The 20,933-nt window shown below is 26.6% G+C and overlaps 1 protein-coding gene across 1 annotated transcript in view; it reads right to left on the bottom strand.

Annotated features, from left to right (window-relative positions):
- LOC100198667 (striatin-3-like) overlaps positions 1–20,933 on the bottom strand; it is a 38,258-nt gene extending 17,325 nt beyond the window's left edge. The window contains 9 exon segments of the mRNA NM_001309659.1: positions 4,622–4,765; positions 6,746–6,833; positions 7,989–8,014; positions 10,383–10,460; positions 10,532–10,626; positions 18,443–18,607; positions 20,068–20,220; positions 20,408–20,511; positions 20,760–20,933. Coding sequence (NP_001296588.1) covers positions 4,622–4,765; positions 6,746–6,833; positions 7,989–8,014; positions 10,383–10,460; positions 10,532–10,626; positions 18,443–18,607; positions 20,068–20,220; positions 20,408–20,511; positions 20,760–20,933 — 1,027 coding nt within the window.

Genomic DNA, 20,933 nt, shown 5'->3' with positions numbered 1-20,933 from the left:
GACTTTATTCATTAAAAAAAGCAAGTGAAAAAAAAAAATCAAAATAAAGTTTAGTTTTTCATAAAATAATTAATCAAAATATGTTTGGAAAATAAACATGTCCCAAAACTGAAATGACAAATAATAAAATCAATTCCTGCTTATCAATTCCATTATCATCTAATATTTCAAAACAACATCATCTGTGGTCATCTTTTAAGACCAAATTGGATACAATTGTTGCAACAACATAATATCATATCATATCATATATATCATATCATAATATATCAATTGCTCAATATATTGATTAGTTTTTAATACATTGTATCAATCTAGATGATCGTTTTTTTTTTCCATTTGAAAACTTAATAAATAAGGACAATTTACAAAAACAATCAGAATATTCAATCTATTTTGATAAAGCTGGTTTGCTGTAAAAACTTTTTGTTTTGCTACTTTGCACCTAATGTAAGTATTTCAACAACAATATCAGTATAAACTATGGAAAAATGAGCCAACTGCTTATTGCTTGATTTGCATCTTATTGCTTCATAATGGAAAGTTTAATAAGCAAACTGATAAGCAAACATAATATTGAATTAGGTGACTCTGAGTACAAAAAAAGAACAAAGAATATAGTGATATAGTAACAAAAAAGAATATCTTAAAAACTTGTTTAAAAACTTTTCAAAGCAGTAACTATTAGTAACGTAGTAATGCAGTAACTATTTTTATTAACATGATTCTATATAATTTTCCAAGCCTAAACTTTTTTTAAACAAGTTTATTTGAACTGAGATACAAGATATCTTTTTGAACCTATTTATCTACATTCCTAATTCCAAAGACTTTTACAAGCAGTTTAAAAATTTAAATTTTTTTTTTTTTGAGACAGTCAAGATGTAGTTGCTACTAGCAACTCATCTAATAAGAATATGAAGAAGTTTGTGAGCAGCATGTAAAGAAGCTAATGTAGTATTAAATGTTTTGCGATTTTTTAAAATATGGCTTTAAAAAAAGCTTTTAAATTATTCACCCTACACAATGTTTCTGTAACATTTAAAAAAATTCTATTTAGAAAATTATTATGATAAAAAGACTAAAAAAAAAAGGTAAGCTAATGCATTTTAATCAATCCAAATCTGCTCCACATCTCTTCTTCAATTAGGATCACAAATTAAATGACAATTTCAACAGAATTCAACTTAAATAAACCTTATCAGTAAGTTAAATTTTAATTTAAATCTCAACATAATTTAACCAATCAGGAAAAGATCTTGGCGCTCTAATTTCCAATGATCTAAGGCCTAAACATTTATAGCTGCCGCTAAGACTAACAAAATGCATGGTATCCTGAAGCATAACTCTATAAGCAGAATTGTAAAACTCTAGAAAAAGCTATACACAGTTTATATATGTCAACTTCTAGAATTTGCTATCACCGCTTAATGTCCTTATTTAGAAAATGAAATTTCTGCAATTGAAAGCATTCAACATCATGTAATAAAAGTAGCACAAGGCTTTTGATTATAAAACAAGATGTGACAAACTCAGTCTCACTTCTCTGAGGTTCACTTGTTCTCATGTGAATGAAGAAACGATAAGCCTTCCCAGAAAAAGCGTGCAGTTTTTTGTCTTGTATGTCCACACATGAGTATTTTATTTCAGAGAACTTGACCATGACCGTTTGCATGTTTTTTTATATTAGGAATGAATGGTATATATAATTATATATAAAATATAATATATATATTATATATAAAATTATTATATAAAAATATTATACATTATATATAAAATTATTATATAAAAATATTATATATTATATACAAAATATAATATATAAGTATATATAATTATATATAAAATAATATATAAGTATATATAATTATATATAAAATAATATGTAAGTATATATAATTATATATAAAAAAATTTTATATTAGGAATGAACACTTTTAAAAAAAAAAAGTTTTTAAAACAAAGAAAACAGAGCTAACAAAATAGGAAACTAAAATAACATTTATTTTATTTTATTTAAATGAGTAGCAAAAAATAAAAAAAAATTAATAATTTAATTAGTGTTTTTATTTTTGAATTTGATGATGAATTTCCTATATTTAATTATTTTTTTTTAAAAAGGAAAGCAAAAGTATAAATCTGTTTGTAAAATATATTTGTATAATTTTAATTTAACAATTATATATTGAACTTATTTGAAAACGTATATGTAATGAATGCGTATACTTTTATGTATAACTTTTTTTATTATATAACTATATTTATTTGATCAAAAGAATACGTATGTTTAGGTTACTTTGATAAAGCATTAATTTCACACACAGAATATCCGATGTTCGAATCTCACCCCTTCCAATAATTTTTTATTGTTTACCTACCCTTTCTTTAGGTTTACTATGTTATTGGTGATATATATGTAAACAATTATTAACAATTATTATTAATCATTGCATAACAATTATTAAAAAATATTAATTATAATGGTTCACCAATAACATAGTAGACCAAAAGAGAGGGGACGGGTAGAACTGAACACACTGAGCCAAATGTTAAAAAGCAACAGGTATCCAAAATTACAAAGCGCTATAAGATAGGGGGGTAAAAAATGTACAGGAATAGAAAGGTAATACGAAACAATTAAAGTTATGTGAAAAATGTTTAGACTAATTGAAGCTTAAAAACTATATATATACGTGTGTGCGTCTTTCTTTGGAAATACAATGAAAGGCTTAAACGATATAAGAAATCTGAATGTGAAGAGATGTGTATCATTCATAAACACACAACAAAAAGATTTTTATATACAAAAAAGAAAAGACAAATGGTTACAACGCATATATATGATCAGCAGTATTTTAAAGGAAAACAATTTAAAAAAATTAAACCACGAACATACCATGTATGAAGTAAACGCCTTATTCATATAAGCTAAATGTGTGTATGCTTTTGATCAAATAAATATAATTATATAATAAAAAAAGTTATATATAAAAGTATATGCATACATAACATAGACATTTAATATAGGGACAATATGTATATCATTGTTGGCCAGGTAATATCTCACTTGTGTAAAAAGCAAAATTTTACAGGAGACTGAAAAAACTATATATTTCAATGAAATGAGGTTTTAAAAGTAAGAGTAAAAAACAAATAACTAACAAATTATATTATAATTATTATATATAATTATATTATAATTATTATATATAATCATTGAAATATATAGTTTTTTCAGTCTCCTGTAAAATTTTGCTTTTTACGCAAGTGAGATATTACCTGGCCAACTACGATATATTGTTACATTAAAATTATACAAATATATTTTACAAACAGATAGCAATTTATATATTTGCTTTCCTCTCTAAATAAAAAGCAAATAAAGTATAGGAAAATCATTCTTTTTAATATTGACTTAAAGCTGCTTTTTTTTTTTTTGCTTTGCCTTATCAAATTTTGTTGCTGAAAACAACAACCACCCTAAAGAAATAAAAACAATACACAAATTATTTAAATTATTTTTAATTGGACATACAAGACAAAAAACCGCACGCGTTTCCTGGGAAGGCTTGATGGGATCTTATTCAGAAATTTAAATTTGAGAGTAAAATTGATTTAATTAACTGCTACATTAATCTATTTAAAGCTCCCTCTAGCTATGGTCATTGCACCCAGTATCATAAAGAAATTAATAAAAACCAGATATAACTTGTTTAACAAATGTTTGGTTAACATATGAAATGCCTTGCCAGACCATGTCATAAATGTCAATTTAATCAACAAGTTTAAAACAAATTTAGACCGACATCTAAAATAGTTACTGCAGCATATTATTTTACGTGGCTGCTTTAATGCTGCTTAATGAACTAGCTTTGCAAAAGATCTATTATAGACAAAAAAAAAGGTTTTTAAAAAGGATTTAAGAAAAAGGTTCTAGAAAGACAAAAACCTTATAACATTTTTGTCTTTATAAAACCATTTTTTGGCTTCTGTGTTTAATAAATATAAAGTTATTTTACAAACCTATTTTGAGATTTTAAAATTGCATCTCAGAATCAAATTTTTTATTTTCATTTGGTGAAAAAAAATAGAAATGAATTAGACAATTTATACAAATGTTTTAGTAAAATATTCCTCATCTTTGAAAATTTAAATATTCTTTAAAAAACATTTTCTATTACCTTTAAAGTACTAAAAGCATTTGAAACATGAAAGATGTTATAAGTGGTTAAAATAGATAAAATTGTTAACCCTTATGAAAGGTATTAACTCTTATGAAAAGTGTTAGCCACTATGAAATATGTTAACATTTATGAAAAGTATTAGCCTGTTTGGAATATGTGTCAATAACAAATATAAAACAGTTTTAGAATTCAGCTTGAGTCAAGATCAATGTTAACTTTGAAAAAAGATCAATTTTAGCCACAGTCAAATGTATATAAATAACTAAGTGTACAACTATTTATTTACATCTGACTCTAGTTCGATTTTAAAGCGAATATTTAAAACTATAAGCAAAAAATGTAAATTAATATTAAATTCAAATAAGAAATTACTCAACATATTATGTATCATGTGTCAGTCATCAAGATATCAATAAAAATGATTTAAAAAATACCAATAACTGGAATTTCATCATCAATAACTCCTCCAGAAACTCTTGCAATAGATGAGGTAGAAGCCTGAGGTGGTGGAGGTAGAACTTCCTCTTCGCCAGCATTGAAAGTTTGAAGCATATTCTTCATGACATCTTTATTGGGTCCTAATAACAAATATGTTTACTCAAATATATCAATAATATTTATTATAACAAAAAAAGTTAAAACAATAAATATTAGCACTTAACACTTTTAAAAAATTTGATATGTTTAAGATGTTTGTTTTATTTATTGTTAAAGATATAATAAATATTTTTTTTTTTATGTTACAATGTTTCATCTAATCACCAAAGAAACATATAAACAACAAAAATACAAACATATGAACAATAAAAATACAAACAAACAAAAATAATACAAATATGAGAACATTAAAAATACTAAAATGTAAATAATAATAAAAAAATAGCAACATTTAAACAATTAAAATAAAACATGAAAATAATGAAACATGAACATGTAAACAATAAAAATACAAACATGTAAACATTAAAAATACATGTAAACAACAAAAATACAAATATGTAAATAATAAAAATACAAACAAAAAATTCCAAACATGTAAACAAAACATGTAATTGACAATCTTAATGATGTAAAATTATATTTATAATAGTTTTTTAAAATAATTATATACAATAACTATTAACAAAAATGTAATTGTTGCGTTAACGTAAGCAATGAAAACATTTACCCTTTCAAATTTCATTTATACAATGAAAAATGTAATCATGTAGGATTCTTCCAAATATAGAAAATACATCCATCTAAGTTTCATGAGAACAATAATGAAAATGTAAAAATACAAGATTCAAATGTTGCTACACTGTAGCAAGAAATGTCAATATTTGACAATTGAATGTCAATATTTAATAGTTAAATGTCAATACCTGATAATCAAATGTCAATATTTGATATTGTAAATGATAGATGTTAGAGGTGATAAATGTTTTCAGGTTACCTTTGTTTATTTGTTGTATGTTGACTTTCAGTGGCAAAATTAGCTTTGTAAAAATCACTTATATTTTTCCTATATAACACCTAATATAGTATGTTAATACATACATACATACACACTAGGGTGGAGCGATTTTCATAGCAAAAAAAAAAAGAGTTTAAAAACCAATATTACTGAGACACGAATCAATGTCTATTAATTATAAGATAAAAGTAAAAAAATATTTTTTGATTTTGATGAGATCTTGAGGGTCCTCTTTGGAATTTAAATTCTTGACAGGTCCTAATATTTTTAAATTTTTTTTTTCTAAACCATATCAACCTTGGAATCAAAAAAAGCAGAAAAAAATGCTTGTTTCATAAATAATAATTTTATTGAAAAAATTTTTTAGTGAAAAAAATAGTTGCAAAAATATACTTTAAAACCCCCGTTTTGTTGAGGACGGGGGTTTTTAATGAAAAAAACAACTACTTTTTTAATTTTAATTTTTTAATAAAAACAAATATTATTTTCAAAATCAGCATATTATTTTGCTTCTTTTAAGTATCAAGTTGATATAGTTTAGAAAAAAAAAATTTAAACAATATTAGGACCCATCAAAAATTTAGAATCCAAAGAGGAACCTCAAGAACTCATCTAAACTAAAAAAAAAAAGAGTAAGGTTCTTTTTTCACCAAAAGATATTGATTTGCTGCTCAGGCAAATCAAATTTCAAAAATTTTCAAAATCGCTCCACCCTAATACACACATACATACATACATACACACATACATACATACATACATACATACATACATACATACATACATACATACATACATACATACATACATACATACATACATATATACATACAGATATATTTAACAGAAATTTATTACTTATGGGATGAAGTAACAGAAAAATTGGAGCAAAAGCAACAATTACTTGATAAATAAAAACAATGCTGTGTACAAAAAACTGTACTGTGAATAATGTTTATGTTAATCAAAATTTGTGTGCCTGTGTTAGATAGTTAAAAATAACTACTAAATATATGATTTTAAATTTTTGTGTGCGAGAGAGAGAGTTGAAAATATAACTTTAAACTGTTTATAATAAATCAAAAATTCTTAAATATCTTACGTTTTTTTTTTCCTCTATCTTTTGTTTCATTTTTAAATTGTTTTATCTTATTTTGAAGTTTTTCAGAGTCGACATTACTCCAATCATCCTAATAATATTAATTTATATGTATTACAATGATCCAAACACATCAAATTTAAAAAGCATACTATACTACCCTAAATGTGTTTTGTATAATAAAGCAAATTTTGAAAAGATTGATTTTTTCAGAGGCTACAATGGTATTTGATATTTCCATTAGATTATTCAAATTGAATTTCAATTCAAAATGACCAAAGTTTTCTTCAATAAATTTTAAGATATTATTTTAAGTTAAAGTTATTAAGAAATCTTTGACTTAATTCAAGACAGAAGTTGACTTAAACTTTTTATTTTTGAGAAAGAAAAGCCAATGTAAAAAGTTGAGTTTAAAAAATAACAATAACTTTTTTATTTATTTATTTTTTCATATTTTGTAACTGTACAAAACACATGTAGATGTAGCAAGCTTTAAAAAATCTATTATGTTCAAACAACATCAATTAAAATACATTGATACTACAAAATAGCAATTAATTTTTGTAAAATTAATACAATATACAATTATTTCACATGGAAACAAGCCTTCAGTTATATAAAGCAAATAAAACAAAGAAAAAATAGATTAAATCTTTTTTTAAGTACAGTTTAAAATAACTGATTGCTTAAAAAAATATGAAGCAATTGCAGAATAATAATTTAAAATTGAAAACAGAAATTACTTTTAAGTTGTTTAAAAGTTGTATTAATTTAATTTTTTGAAGTAGTTTTTTTTTTTTATTAAATACAAATATTTGTTTTTAAACCTGTATTTAATTTTGCTTTATTTAAAACAACAAAAGTGCCAATATTTTAAATCTTGAATCACTTGATTACATAAAGAAAAAATATTTGTAAACATAAAAGTAATAGAAATAAAAATATTTTAATTATCTTTGAGGCTATTGATGCCCAAAACAAATCATATTTTGAAAAAAAAAATTGGTTATTTAAAAGTTACAGAAAAAAATATACAGATAAAATTAAACTATATCTTTTTATTTGTCTTTTTACATTTCTAAAACAAATGTTTGTCAATACATTTTTTTTAATTAACAATGATTTAAAACCTAAGTTTACATAATATTTATATATTAACAACTGATTATATGATAAAGTTATAAAATATATGATTGTTAAGAATAACAAACCAATATAAAAAATCTATTGTGAATAGTTAAATAACCTGTTCTTCATTTTGAATATTGGAAGCTATAAAAAAATATAATATATATGTGATAAAAATTTAAAATAATTGTATTATTACATCAACACAAAATAAAAGTACTTTATGAGAATTTACAACATAATTATCTAAATAAAATTTAAATACATCATGAAGTGTTTTGTTATATTAATATTACATTAATCGTATTTGACATAGTATAGTTTTTAGTAACAGGTTTGTGATAAGTCATAGTAAGCAGCCTATTTTTTAAAGATAAACTATCTAAAAAACACTTTACATATGTGCCCAAAAAACTTAATTTCAATCAATGACAAGTTTTAATTTGAAATTTCTTTTGAATCCAATAATTTTTAAATTATGCCATGCGGATTCTAACAGGCTTATATATGTATAAAAAGAATTATCATGACATATTAAAAGAAAAAAAAGCCAATGGTATATAAAAAAAACATTAATTTTCTAATTGTAACCATTACTTCCATATCTGTAAAGCCAAAACAATTCTACAGAAAGCAGACACCTGTTTACCATTGCTAGAAACCATTGTAAAAAGGTTTGGTCTAACACCAAAGCCCACTATTCAATAGGTCACAAAATCTTGTATTTCATTTCAAAATTTCTTTCTTGTATGGTTCAGATTTTATCACCTCACCAAAGGGCAAAGCTGAGTCGACAAACAGGTTGATCCATTGCTTGACATTCGTATCACTCCAGCTTCTGTATCTAAAGTGATTTCCTGCTTTGAATCTTCTACAGCTTGTGGTCCATACAACATACCTGTTAAAGTCTTGCAGAAGTGTTCTCCCGAACTGTTGTCTATACTTTCAAAACTATTTAACAAGTGCTTATCAGAGACTTGTTTTCCAGCCTGCTGTAAAGCAGCATCTGTTTATCTCTATTTTCAAAAATTCTGGAGAGCGATCTGACTTATCTAACTACTGTCCCATAAGTCTTCTTACTATCATAAGCAAGATTTTTGAGTCTTAAATTAACTAACACTTAATCTCTCATCCTGAATCTAATAACTCACTCTCCAATCATCAATATGTTTCGATCTTTCTACTGCTGATTTGTTAACAGTAATAACTGATAGGTTTTATAAGGCATTAGATAGACGTGGAGAGGAAAGCGCTGTGGCTCTTGACATTTTGAACCTTTAATAAAGTTTAGCATGCTGGTTATCTTCCTAAGCTCTCTTATGGTGTATCAGGTAACATCTTTAAGATTATTAAATCCTTCGTTACTAATCATAGCATAAAAGTTGTCCTCCATAGACAGCACTCTTCTTGATTTTCTGTAACTTCAGGGGTTCCTCAAGGTTCCTCTATTCTTGACCTTATACTTTTTTAACTTATATTAACAATCACCCAGTAATTCTCATATTTAAAGTGGCATTATTTGCTGATGATACTACCATTTATTCTTGTCTTGATAAGAAGCCAACACGCTCTGATTGGATAGCATGGGACTCCCAGTGGCTGGCGAACTTTAACTCAGATAAAACTCAAAAAAATTTTTTTTTTCAGCTAATCATTATCACAACAGTCTAGAACTATCTTCCTATATAAACTATAATGTACTCCATGAATCATCTACCCTTTGTGTTCTAGGATTAACTATTACTTCTGATCTTTATCTATTCTTTATCTTTATAAATCTCAAACCCATCCTTGTATGGAATACTGTTGCCATATCTAGAGCGGATCTTTGAATTTTTGTGTCACATTGCAGTAATGTTGCTTCTCTTTCTCTTTTCTATAAATACTATAATAGGCGCTTATATGCCATCTACTAAAATTTATTCTTGTGTTACTCATCTCATTCAATTAAGTCTCATTCTTTTACTGTGATTATTCCTAAGTGCTCCAAAAATTCTTATTTGTCTAGTTTTTTTCCTTGAACATCAGTTCTTTGGAATTCACTACCTTCATCTTGTTTTCCTGATTTATATAATTTCCAATCTTTTAAGTTATCTGTTAATTGTTATCTTGCGTTATAAACTTTATCTTTTCTCTTCTAGTAACTTCCTTTTGTGGATAATAGCTCCTTTCTATACATTTAAATGGTTAAAATTAGTAAATGAAACACTAATTAAAAAAGACCCCTCTCACAAGTTCCCTTTACTTTTTAATTTTTCTTGACTTAATTAATCCTAACTCAAACCTTAATTAATTGTAACTTAAAATCTCAAAAATCTTGACAAGATGAGAAAAAAATTTCAATGCTGATGAACAAGAACGTGGTGGATTTTTATTTCAAGACTAGTTGCACTAAAAAGAACACGATGGATTTACATGTCAAGAATAGTTGCACTAAAATAAAAGTTCTGCCAATGCACTGCTATCAGGTAATTTTTGATGAAACATATAAATGATAACATGATAAACCTACCTTCATCAACATTTAATTCTTCATTACCAAGAAAATCGAAATCTTTTAAAACAAATGTATCTCCTGTTTCATGTTCAACTAAAAATTATAAAAATTTATAAAATTTTGATAAAAGTTACTGTAAAAGTAAAAATCCAGAAAAATCTAACCTTTTTTTGACTCTAAAGAACTTTTTGTAACTGCATTGTCCTCAATTACTTCTGTTGAATCTGTATCAACCGGATTATCAAAACAGTTTTGTTCTCTAAACGATTTTATCAAACAAAGTTATTTATACATTTAAAAAAAAAAAATACAAGAAAAAAAAAATTGTTTTTCTAAATATATTTAAAAACAATTTTAAAACATTCCCCTCCCCCAAGATTAGTACCAGGGCTCTGGCTAAAATTGGTTTTAAGTGAACATGATTAAATCTGATGCTGTTTTTATTGCATCAGAGTCAGAGGGCATAGTTTCCATGGATAAAGATTCTGTAAATGAATTACTCTAAAAACATTGATTCTATAGTGTTATAGAATATTTTATTGTTCTATTATTATATGTTCTATTATTATATTTTTAAAATTCTCGTAACACTCTTGGCACCACCACTCTTCACTCCCACAACAAGCAACCTCCTCTATTGAACTCCTACTATTGAACTTTAGTTCCACTTTACTCTCTTCCATCATCAATCCTGTCTAACACTTTATTTAGAACCATCATTGCTACCTTCATAGTTTTTAGCCATGACTTTTCTCTTGATGCATCTAATTGTAAACAGCTTAAATAATCTCCAGTTGCATTCTTTTCATGAGGACAATATAGCAGTTTATAATCATATGCTAACAATAGAGCCCAGTATAACACTCTTGCAGGAAGTTTCTTGTTTTCTGAAAATAGCCCTAGCAGAGGTTTATGATTAGTGTACAAAGTAAACTTGTGCCAATAAAAAATTAATGAAATTTTTTTAATGCTAAAACTAATGCTAAAAACTAACCCTTCCTTTTCAATTTGGTCATAATTTTCTTAGCGCCATATTTTATGTTCTTGAAGCAAAGCAAACAGGTTTTCACTTCCATCATCCTGCTCTTGACACAGCTTCCAGACCATGTGGACTGGCATCACAGTAAACCATAATTTTTTTTTATGGATCAAAGTGAGCTAACAATGGTACATTGTGCAACATAAATTTTGAAAAGCTTCCAGCTGCCTCTTCTCCACTTCTAAAATATATTTTTCCTCAACAAATTATGGAGCAGCTCTGTAGCGGAAACCATTCTAGGTTTGTAGGCATTGCAATAGTTAGCTATGCCTAAAATTGCCTTTGACTTTTTGACATCGGTTTAAAAGTTAGTCCTAATTCCTTTAAGGTTCTTAATACGGATTTTAAATAGTTTAACTTGTTTATTTTTCCAGAAAGCATATCATCCACTTGTACTTTCACAAATGGTAACTTGCCCAAACTTCTGTCTATTTCTCTACGAAAGATGCCAGTTACACTATGAACACTAAATTGATGATGAGTCGGCTGATTTAAACCTGTGTATTTATTGTTAGAAAGTCTCGTGAAGTTTCATTCAACTCAAGTTGCTGATATGCCTGGGACAATTCAAGCTTTATGTATTTCTGTCCTCCTGTTATAGTAGCTAACTGATCAGTGATGTTTGGTATTGGATAGGTATCCAGAGGGGCAGCTTGATTTATTGTAATTTTATACATAGAAGGTGTAAACTAGTCCTGTGGGGCCCCATAAAACACTGTATTTCCAAATGCTCATAAAATTAAAATTCCCAACTTCAAGGTGAAAAAATCCAGTTTTCCTAATAAAGTTTGCCAAATTAGTTTAATAATAGTTTAATAATAATTCTAAAAATTATTGAAAATTATTATCAAAACTAATAAAAAAATAACATAAGAAATTCCTATTTAATTGTTGTGAAAAACTTGAATTAAAATTGCCATTATTGGTATAACTACGTGATTGCATAACTGCGAAAATGCCTTTTGGAAAAAACTTCTTGAGAATTGAGATTAGCCAAGGATTTTAGGGATTTTCTCAGCAACTTGCTTCTAAAATTCATTTCGCAAAATTTTCAAAAAATTCTCCGCAAGCGCTCCAACAGTAAATATTATATTAAAAAGTTAGCAAGCAATGAAGTACAATCTAAAAAAATAACAAACTTGTTAGGTTTAACATCCACAAATGGTATTTCTTAACAAGTTTGGCCCTTTTTGGCTGAAAAGATAAAAAATTTATTAAGCCTTACTGTAAACTCTACTTTAAGTAATTCATGTTCTTCCTCAACAAAAATATCAAGAAATCGTTTATGCCAGATACTTTTGAAATTTTGATCAATTTTGGGTATTATGGTAAGTCTTTTAGTGGTTTTTTTTTAGTATTTTATATCAACTGAATTAGATACTTGCATCAACTAATATCTTTTTTTTACTTATCTACTATCATTTCTCTTTAACTTTTTTAAAAGACCACCTCTGAACTATAAGTTAAATACAAAAAATGATTTATGATTATAACAAACTAGTACTAGAAATTTATTTAACAAGGAAAATAGATTTCTTCACTTTACAGCTTGCTTTTACTTAAAATGTAAATTAAATTCATTTGATAACAAGAATGTTTTTTTTATTACAACAAACTGGTACTAGAAGTTTAAGAAACTGAAATTTAAAAAAAATTTATTCACTGCTTGCTTGAATCTACAATGTAAAAGAAAATTTAAATGTTTGAATGAACCATAGTCATAATAACATCACAAAATAATTATTGGTATTCTTCATTGCCACGATAGCATGCGATCGCTTGCGATCAATATTCTCTTTTTGCTCAGACTTTGTAATTGTAACTTTATCTCGCTATGCGATAGATGCATAAAGAAAATTAATATAAATTATAAAATTGAACTTGTAATAAATGTGAAATATAAAATTTACTAGCTAGTGTTTACTATTTTCAAAACCTTTTTTATTTTCCTATTTTTAAAACATTTCTTTTGATGTTACAATTTATTATAGAATGAGAAGAATTTAAATAATAATTAGAAGTAAAAGATCATTGACTTTCTTCCGCAGAGATTTTTGTCGAACATAAATCGCTATCTTACTTTAAAAATCGCCCTTTAATGCCCACCAGTAAAAAAGAAATATATATTCAAAAGAATACTCTTAAAATAAAAGCGACAACAATATATTAGGATTGCAAATAAATCAAATATATTATCCGTAATAATAATTAATTAATATATGCTACTTATTTCATAATATAAAGATATATAACTCCTAATATATATTTGGATATTGGAGCTTAATTTACCGTGCCGTTGTGAAACCAGTTTTAATTTAGTGTTGATTTCATATTCATCTTTCAATAAATGTTACCGACTGTATATTACTTTATTTTTGCTGTCCAATCAATGAATACAGCACTGAGGTGGAGTAGAAGAAGAAAGAATATAAGAAAAGGACCCCACGCATTCCCGGAGCACATTAAAATCTCAAGAAAGGAGGGGGGGGGCAGATGATTAGGAAACATCTTGACAAATTCCCAATTTCGTCAAAACGCTACATCAAATTTATTCCTGGTTAACACCCTGACATAATGGACCTGTAGGGTCTTTTGAATTCTTTAGAATAAGCACTATGGATGCTGCCCATTTTGAATACTGGACCTTTCTCTATACCCCTTGGTCTTCCAAGCAATCAAGCTCTTGTTCAAATCTAGACCTCAAAGCATAAAGTACTGTTTTTTGTATAAAAAACTTTGGTTTTGCACCCTCACCCACAGGTATGTGACATTTGAAATCTTTTAAGAACCCTAAATTATCACTTAACACCTCTGGAGATTTCACCACTAATGCCTCTACCCTCAAATCAAACCTATTGCAAAAGTTGGCTTTTCTCATTCTTTTACACAATTCCACCCATTCCAGGTTTAGCTTCTGAATCCAATCTCAGGCCTTGTTAAGAAGCGTTATGCAGCTTGCATTTTACCTGTGAAATGGCAATTTGCCTACGCGTTCAGCAGTTTTGCGTTATACAAAAACTTTTATCTTTTAGAATATCTAAATTATCTTTTGATATCGTTTACGTGACGTTTATTCAGAAGAAATTAAGTCGTAAGTAAAAGCATTAAACCGCAATTGTAAACAAATAGATTTTTTGTTAAAGAAACAGTTTGTTTAATAATTTTTTTGTTGTTGCTGAAAATTAGTTAAAGAAAATAAAGTGTTTTGAGTTTTATCTTGAGGAATTAAATATATAAATTCCTTTTAAATATATAAATTATTTTTTGTCATAATAGTTTAAAAAATGCACAACTTTTGATGTAAATATTTAATTAATAAGATATTTTGTTAATTATCAATTCAATAATGTAAAGTTTTAATGACGTTCGTTTAATTTATGAAAATAAATTATGATCACGAATATGTCATTGGTAACTGATAAAACTCTTTATTGTTTAAAAACACTATTAAAAAGAATTAACAAAATAAATAAGAAAAAATTTATTAACAGTTAATAAAATAACCAAAAACCAACTGTAAAATGATAAAAAAGTAAACAAATATTATGTTATGTTTTATGAAAAAAAAAATTTTTTTTAAATAAAATTTAGTTCCTATTTGAAAAAAATGATAAAAATGATTTTTCAAATAGGAACTTAGATTTTATTTGTAACTTTTGTTATAGTAAGAAAAAACTGTCTGTGTGATTTTTAATGCGTTAATAAAATAACTTTAATTACAATGCAGTCCTTGAAATAATACTAGTGACGGAATATAACTTCTAACAATACAAAATATATTTGCTGAGTTGAGTTACTTTGAAATTCGTTACGTGTTTTTGTTACGTAGCGAAATCTAGTAACAAGGCCTGCAATCTCTTCCCATTAATGTGGGTTTCCTATAACTACAGTTATAGGTAAACTACAACATTGTCTTTTATAATCTACTTCAATAAGCCCAATTTCTAACAAGTTCTTCTGTGTAAGTTTTTAACACCACTTCAGACCTTCTTAACCTTCCTTTGTTTCCTTTTACTCTTCTGTAAACTGAAACATCCATCACAGAAACAGCAGCTCCTGAATCAACTTTCATGCAAACCTCCTTACCATTGATTTTTACATTATCATAACTGGTCATTCACTCTCTCAGATTCCTTACCTATTAAATGCAAGGCTAAAAAATCACTTTCATTTTCATATGCACCAGCAGCAGTGTCTTCCTTAGCTGATCTCTCACAAATTTTAACTTGTTTCATTCCTAATTTCCTCTCCTTACCATCAAATTCCTTCTTTTCTGATCAACATCTTTTTTTGAAATAACCTATTCTTCTAAATGCGTGACACTTTGAATTGCAAAAAAGGCAGTTGTTTGCTAGATGACCTGTGTAGCCACAATGAAAACATTCTCTAATTTCCTCAAATTTTATCCATCTCCTGTACTGTATCTTGTTCTACAGGACCTTTTCTAGTGCTACAAACAGCCTTAGCATCTCTATATACTGCTTCATATGCTCCTACTATGCCTAATCTTGTCTCCAATGTAAAATTTATTATTATGGTTAATAACTTTTGCTGCACATTTTCATTGTTTAATCCATAGACAAACCTATCTCTTAAGTAATCATTCAATTTTTCACTAAACTCACAATGCTCGGATAATCTGCATAATTCAGTGTCCATTTACTGATTCTCGTTTTTATTTTATTTTAATGATTACAATTTTATATTCTGAATACAAAATTGAAACTAGTGTGCAGTGAAGTTTGGAGTTTAAATGGCCTCTTATTAGCTTTATGAGTGAAACTTTTATTTTTAGTGTCATTTTCACATAAACTACGAATAAGTTTGTAGTAAGCAGGTCCTCCAATAGTTATTAGAAAAACTGATTTTTGCAACTCCCCATCTTTTATGCCATTGGCAAGTAAATTATTTTCGAATCTTTCAATGTATGAATTATAAAATTGTCATTTTCTAAATTAAAACTCGATATATTAGTTAAATGCACCATTTTTATCTTCGCCATTTTTATTGTCCACAACAAAAGTTAGTAAGGAAAGCCACTGCTTTAAGAATTACACAATTATAATAACCACAAATATGAACCAGTTGTAATAACCATAAATAAATCTATAAAAATAACAATAAGTACTTCTTGCAATTGCCAGGGTTAGGGTTAGGGTAACCCTAACCCTAACCCTAACCCTGAGTAACCCTGAATGTGTGTTAATGATAAAAAAATTTACATACCTCGATGCTTATCCTCTACCCAGAGTAGATGACCAGATTTAAAATTGTCATTTGTCAAAATGTACTATTTTTTTAGTACTCTTGATCTTACAAGCGCTTATCATCAAATTCCACATCTACCAGAAGACAAGCCATATACAGCATTTGAAACCGATGGCTAATTGTATTACTTGACTTGTTTGCTATTGGGTTCAATGAACGTAGTCCCTGTTTTTCAACAGAAAATCGACGAATTTATAAATGGGAACTCTTTAAAAAACTACATGCATTTTCACATTACTTATGCATAAAACACCTATGCGTATTAAGATAATATTATGATAGCGGGTATGACAAGGAAAACAACTTTTAACAGCAGCAAAAATGTGATCTCAGTTAGTTTAATCAATCTACTTGGAGATGATATATGTCATAATAGCATAAAGCCAGATTTAGATTTTTAAAAAAACCTGAAATACACCAATCAGCTAATGAAAAAGAAGCATACGCTATTGTGAAAGCTCTTCTAAATTGAAAACACTATTTGACTGGGCTCCACTTTACCTTAGTCACTGATAAACAGACTGTTTTGTATATGTACTTGGTTGCTACAGCTATGACATACAGTACCGACCGGGTAAATATAATCAAGCTGCTGATTGCTTAACATATTCTTTGTGTTCTTCTTTACTGATTCAAAAGTTGTCAAAGAATGAAAGCATAAACTCCATTTGTTCATATATAAGTGTTAATAAATTAAAATTAGTAGAGCTTCATAATGTTCTCTGTCACCCAGGTGTTACAAGGATAAATCATTTTATCCACAGTCGAAATCTACCATACTCTATAGAAGAAATTAAAACTGTCTCTATAGATATAAAAACTAAAACTGTTAATATAGATTTTAAGGGCCCACTTACAACATCAACTAAAAATTGTCATATCTTTACAGCTGATGATTAATACTCACAATTTCCATTTGCTTTTTTTTGCTCAGATACTTCTTCGTCTTCAGTATTAAATTGTTTTAAGAATTTGTTCTTTTTGTTTGGCGTGCCTGCATATGCTCATTCTGACATTCATAATTTTCGACGGAGATCTACAAACAAACAATCTAACACAATCTGGTTAGAATAAGGTAAAATGTTTTTTGAAAAATATATTCAATCCAGTAAATACCATCCCCTAGTAAGAGAACCTGATCTGATAGAAGCAGGACCACAGTATGCTTACATTAAATTTTCCAAACAGACCAGAATCTACTCTATCCATTAAAAAACTAGCACCATTAGGAGATAGTAAATGTTCTCATTTAAATACTGAAATTGCTTACAATAGTATTATTGACACAAAGTATACCTCACAACCCAATAAACCTCCAACTACAGACAAAGAAAGTTTGTTTGATTCAATATCTAATATCAAAACTCACCCACAAGTGCAAACTAGCCTTCGTTCAACTAATAAACAACTCGGGAAACATCCTAAAGGTACAGTTTTAAGGACAAATAATTTTATTGATTGGAAGAATGTTATAAATTATTTATAAACATTATGAACTTCTTATGACTTAATATCTCTCTTGAGAATTGCATTATTAACTATTATTTTAAAATTTCTATTGTATTGATTTATTGAAATATGATATATGATAGATAAAACCTTAATAGTTAAGAGGTATTATTAATTCAAACACATTTGAAAATATTATAGTTAGTTTTAATAAGGCTACAAATGTTCTATTCTTATGAACATAATGAAACATGAAACAAATATATTTTTAATAAAAACATTATAAACTACAAATCTACAAAATTACAGTAAGACTTACTGATTTAATGAAACTGTGAAATCTTCTTGACGCTTTTCATTTTTTTTTGATTTTGTTGCAGCATCTTCTGTTGGTAGATCATCTGTAGTAATTCCTAGAAGTGAACGAATTCTAGCTGATCGCATTTCAAGAACTTTATCTGTAAAACCAATTTCCTGAAGATACCTACAAATAGAGTTTTGATGATGGTGGAATGACTAATTACATGAGTTAGTTAAAATAATACAAAAAAACTAATTAGTGATTTAAGTTTATCACAAAAATGACCAGACAATGTATGCCAAAATATGTGTGTGTGTATATATATATATATATATATATATATATATATATATATATATATATATATATATATATATATATATATATATATATATATATATATATAATTTAAAAACTTGAATTTTATTGTGTAGAATAAAAAAATTGAAAAATATATTAAGAAGTTTTTTAAGACACTCTTGTATATTACACTCTTGTAAGTTTTTGTTTCAAAAAATAACGTAAACCATCAGCACTTGTTTCAAAAATTGAAAGCATATTTAAAATGCAATATTTATATTAGGAAATCTTGTCACTAAACTTATCCTTTATTTATACCCTAATCATTTCAGTCACAAAACTTTTTTCTGCACACGTTCTTGATAACAAAAGATTCAAATGTGTTACATTAAAAATGGGTCAAATTGAACTAGATATTCAAAGCAACCAGAATAGTTTTCATTACCAGAATTATTATGCAATTGGATTCAAAAAGCTAATCCTCTTTCAACAAAAAAAATTTATCACTGCAATAGCTGTATTAAGGAGCTCAATCTAGTATTTAAAAAATTTATTTTGTTCATTAAGAAGTTTACTAAAATTGACATGGAAGTTAAACACCAATTCTAGTAGATTTCTTGCCTTACAACATTCTTGGCAAACCAATAATATGATTTAATAGTACTCACATATAAAAAAACACTTTATTTATCAAAGAAGAACAAATAATCCAATTTAACATTTTCTCCATTCAATAACATTCTAAGAAAATATCCTTTGTGTGAATACTTTACCACCAATCAAGCCTTTATTAAAAAAAATCCAAGAACAAATTGTGTGAGGAAATATTATCTTTACAACAAGTTATAAGATCTGCATTTATCTCCCAGCTGAATAAAAAAAAGCTAAATATAGAAGGCAGTTGGTCCTAAAAATACAACATTTCTTGGGACCTACAAAAAGCATTAAACAGCACTGATTACTATATATCATTAACTATTAGATATATTACAAAAAAAAAAAAAAGAGAATATAAGTCTGAAAAAATAAGTTATCAGTATTAAATAAAACTTAATACTGATAACAGTAATAATATTAAGTTTATTTAAACAGCTTTTTAAAAATTTTTAGTGTTATATTTTTTGATTTAAAATGTTTACTACTAAACATTTTCTTAGTTAAAATGAGTTTTATAAAAGTTAATACAACAATTTTATCTGATAAGAACTATTATTTTGATTTTTTTATTGATGCTCAATTTGACTAATGAAAAAATTATAGAATACCAGCTTTTTTAAAAGAAATATTTCAGTGATGCATTTCTATACTATTTGCGTATCAAAAAATAACAAAAGAACTCATACTGCCGCAAAAGTTGCCTTCCTTGCTTATAATTAAAAACTAAATCATGATTTTTATTTGAAACTATTTCATTATTGGCTAAATCGTGGTCTTCATCATCTTTTATATCTGGTAACTTCAATTCAGTGCCATATTTAAGCTTGTGAAACTTTTGCCTAATTATAAAAATAAACATAATTAAACAATTTAAAGATTTTAAGGAAAAGAATTAGTGACAAAAATTTAAACATATCAACCACAATTAGGAAATAATAATAAAAAGTGATAACAGTTTAAAACATGCTAAAAATATTTAAAAAATTCAGTTAAATTGTTTTAAGCATAAATTTATGTTACTTTTACCTTTCCTTTCTTAAGGCAAATTCTAACATTTTTATTCGTCTAATAAGGTCACGTTTAAGATTTTCCTGACCTTTCCTTTCTCCTTGCAAAAAAGCAATTCTTGCCTGATATAAAAAGATTTTAAAACTTATATTAGAAATATAAGTTTATTATTAAAAAACTAAATTCTAGATCATTATAAAAGCTTTAAAAGTGTTAAAACATATTCAATAAGATAACTGTTAATGTAAAACTAGTAAATACATATTATATAGTTTTAACATTTAAGTAAATGTAATGTTAAAACTGTATACTAGTTATTATTTTGTCATTTTTCAGTAACTTCAAAAGAAAGTCAAGGAACAATATCAACCTGCAACTCTGCTCTTTCAACTTCCCAGTGAGCTCTTTCTATTTCAAAACGAGCCCATTCATGTTGTATGTAATGAAGAATTCCTGGTATGCTATATACCATTGGGTTAGAGCTACTTTCAACATTTCCATTACTTTTGTTAACTCCATTTATAATTTTTGCATCAATTTCCAT

Source organism: Hydra vulgaris, chromosome 09 (genome assembly GCF_038396675.1).
Source record: "Hydra vulgaris chromosome 09, alternate assembly HydraT2T_AEP".
NCBI classification, from domain to species: Eukaryota; Metazoa; Cnidaria; class Hydrozoa; order Anthoathecata; family Hydridae; genus Hydra; species Hydra vulgaris.
Note: the sequence above shows the minus strand (reverse complement) of the source record. Positions and strands in the feature narration are given on the sequence as shown.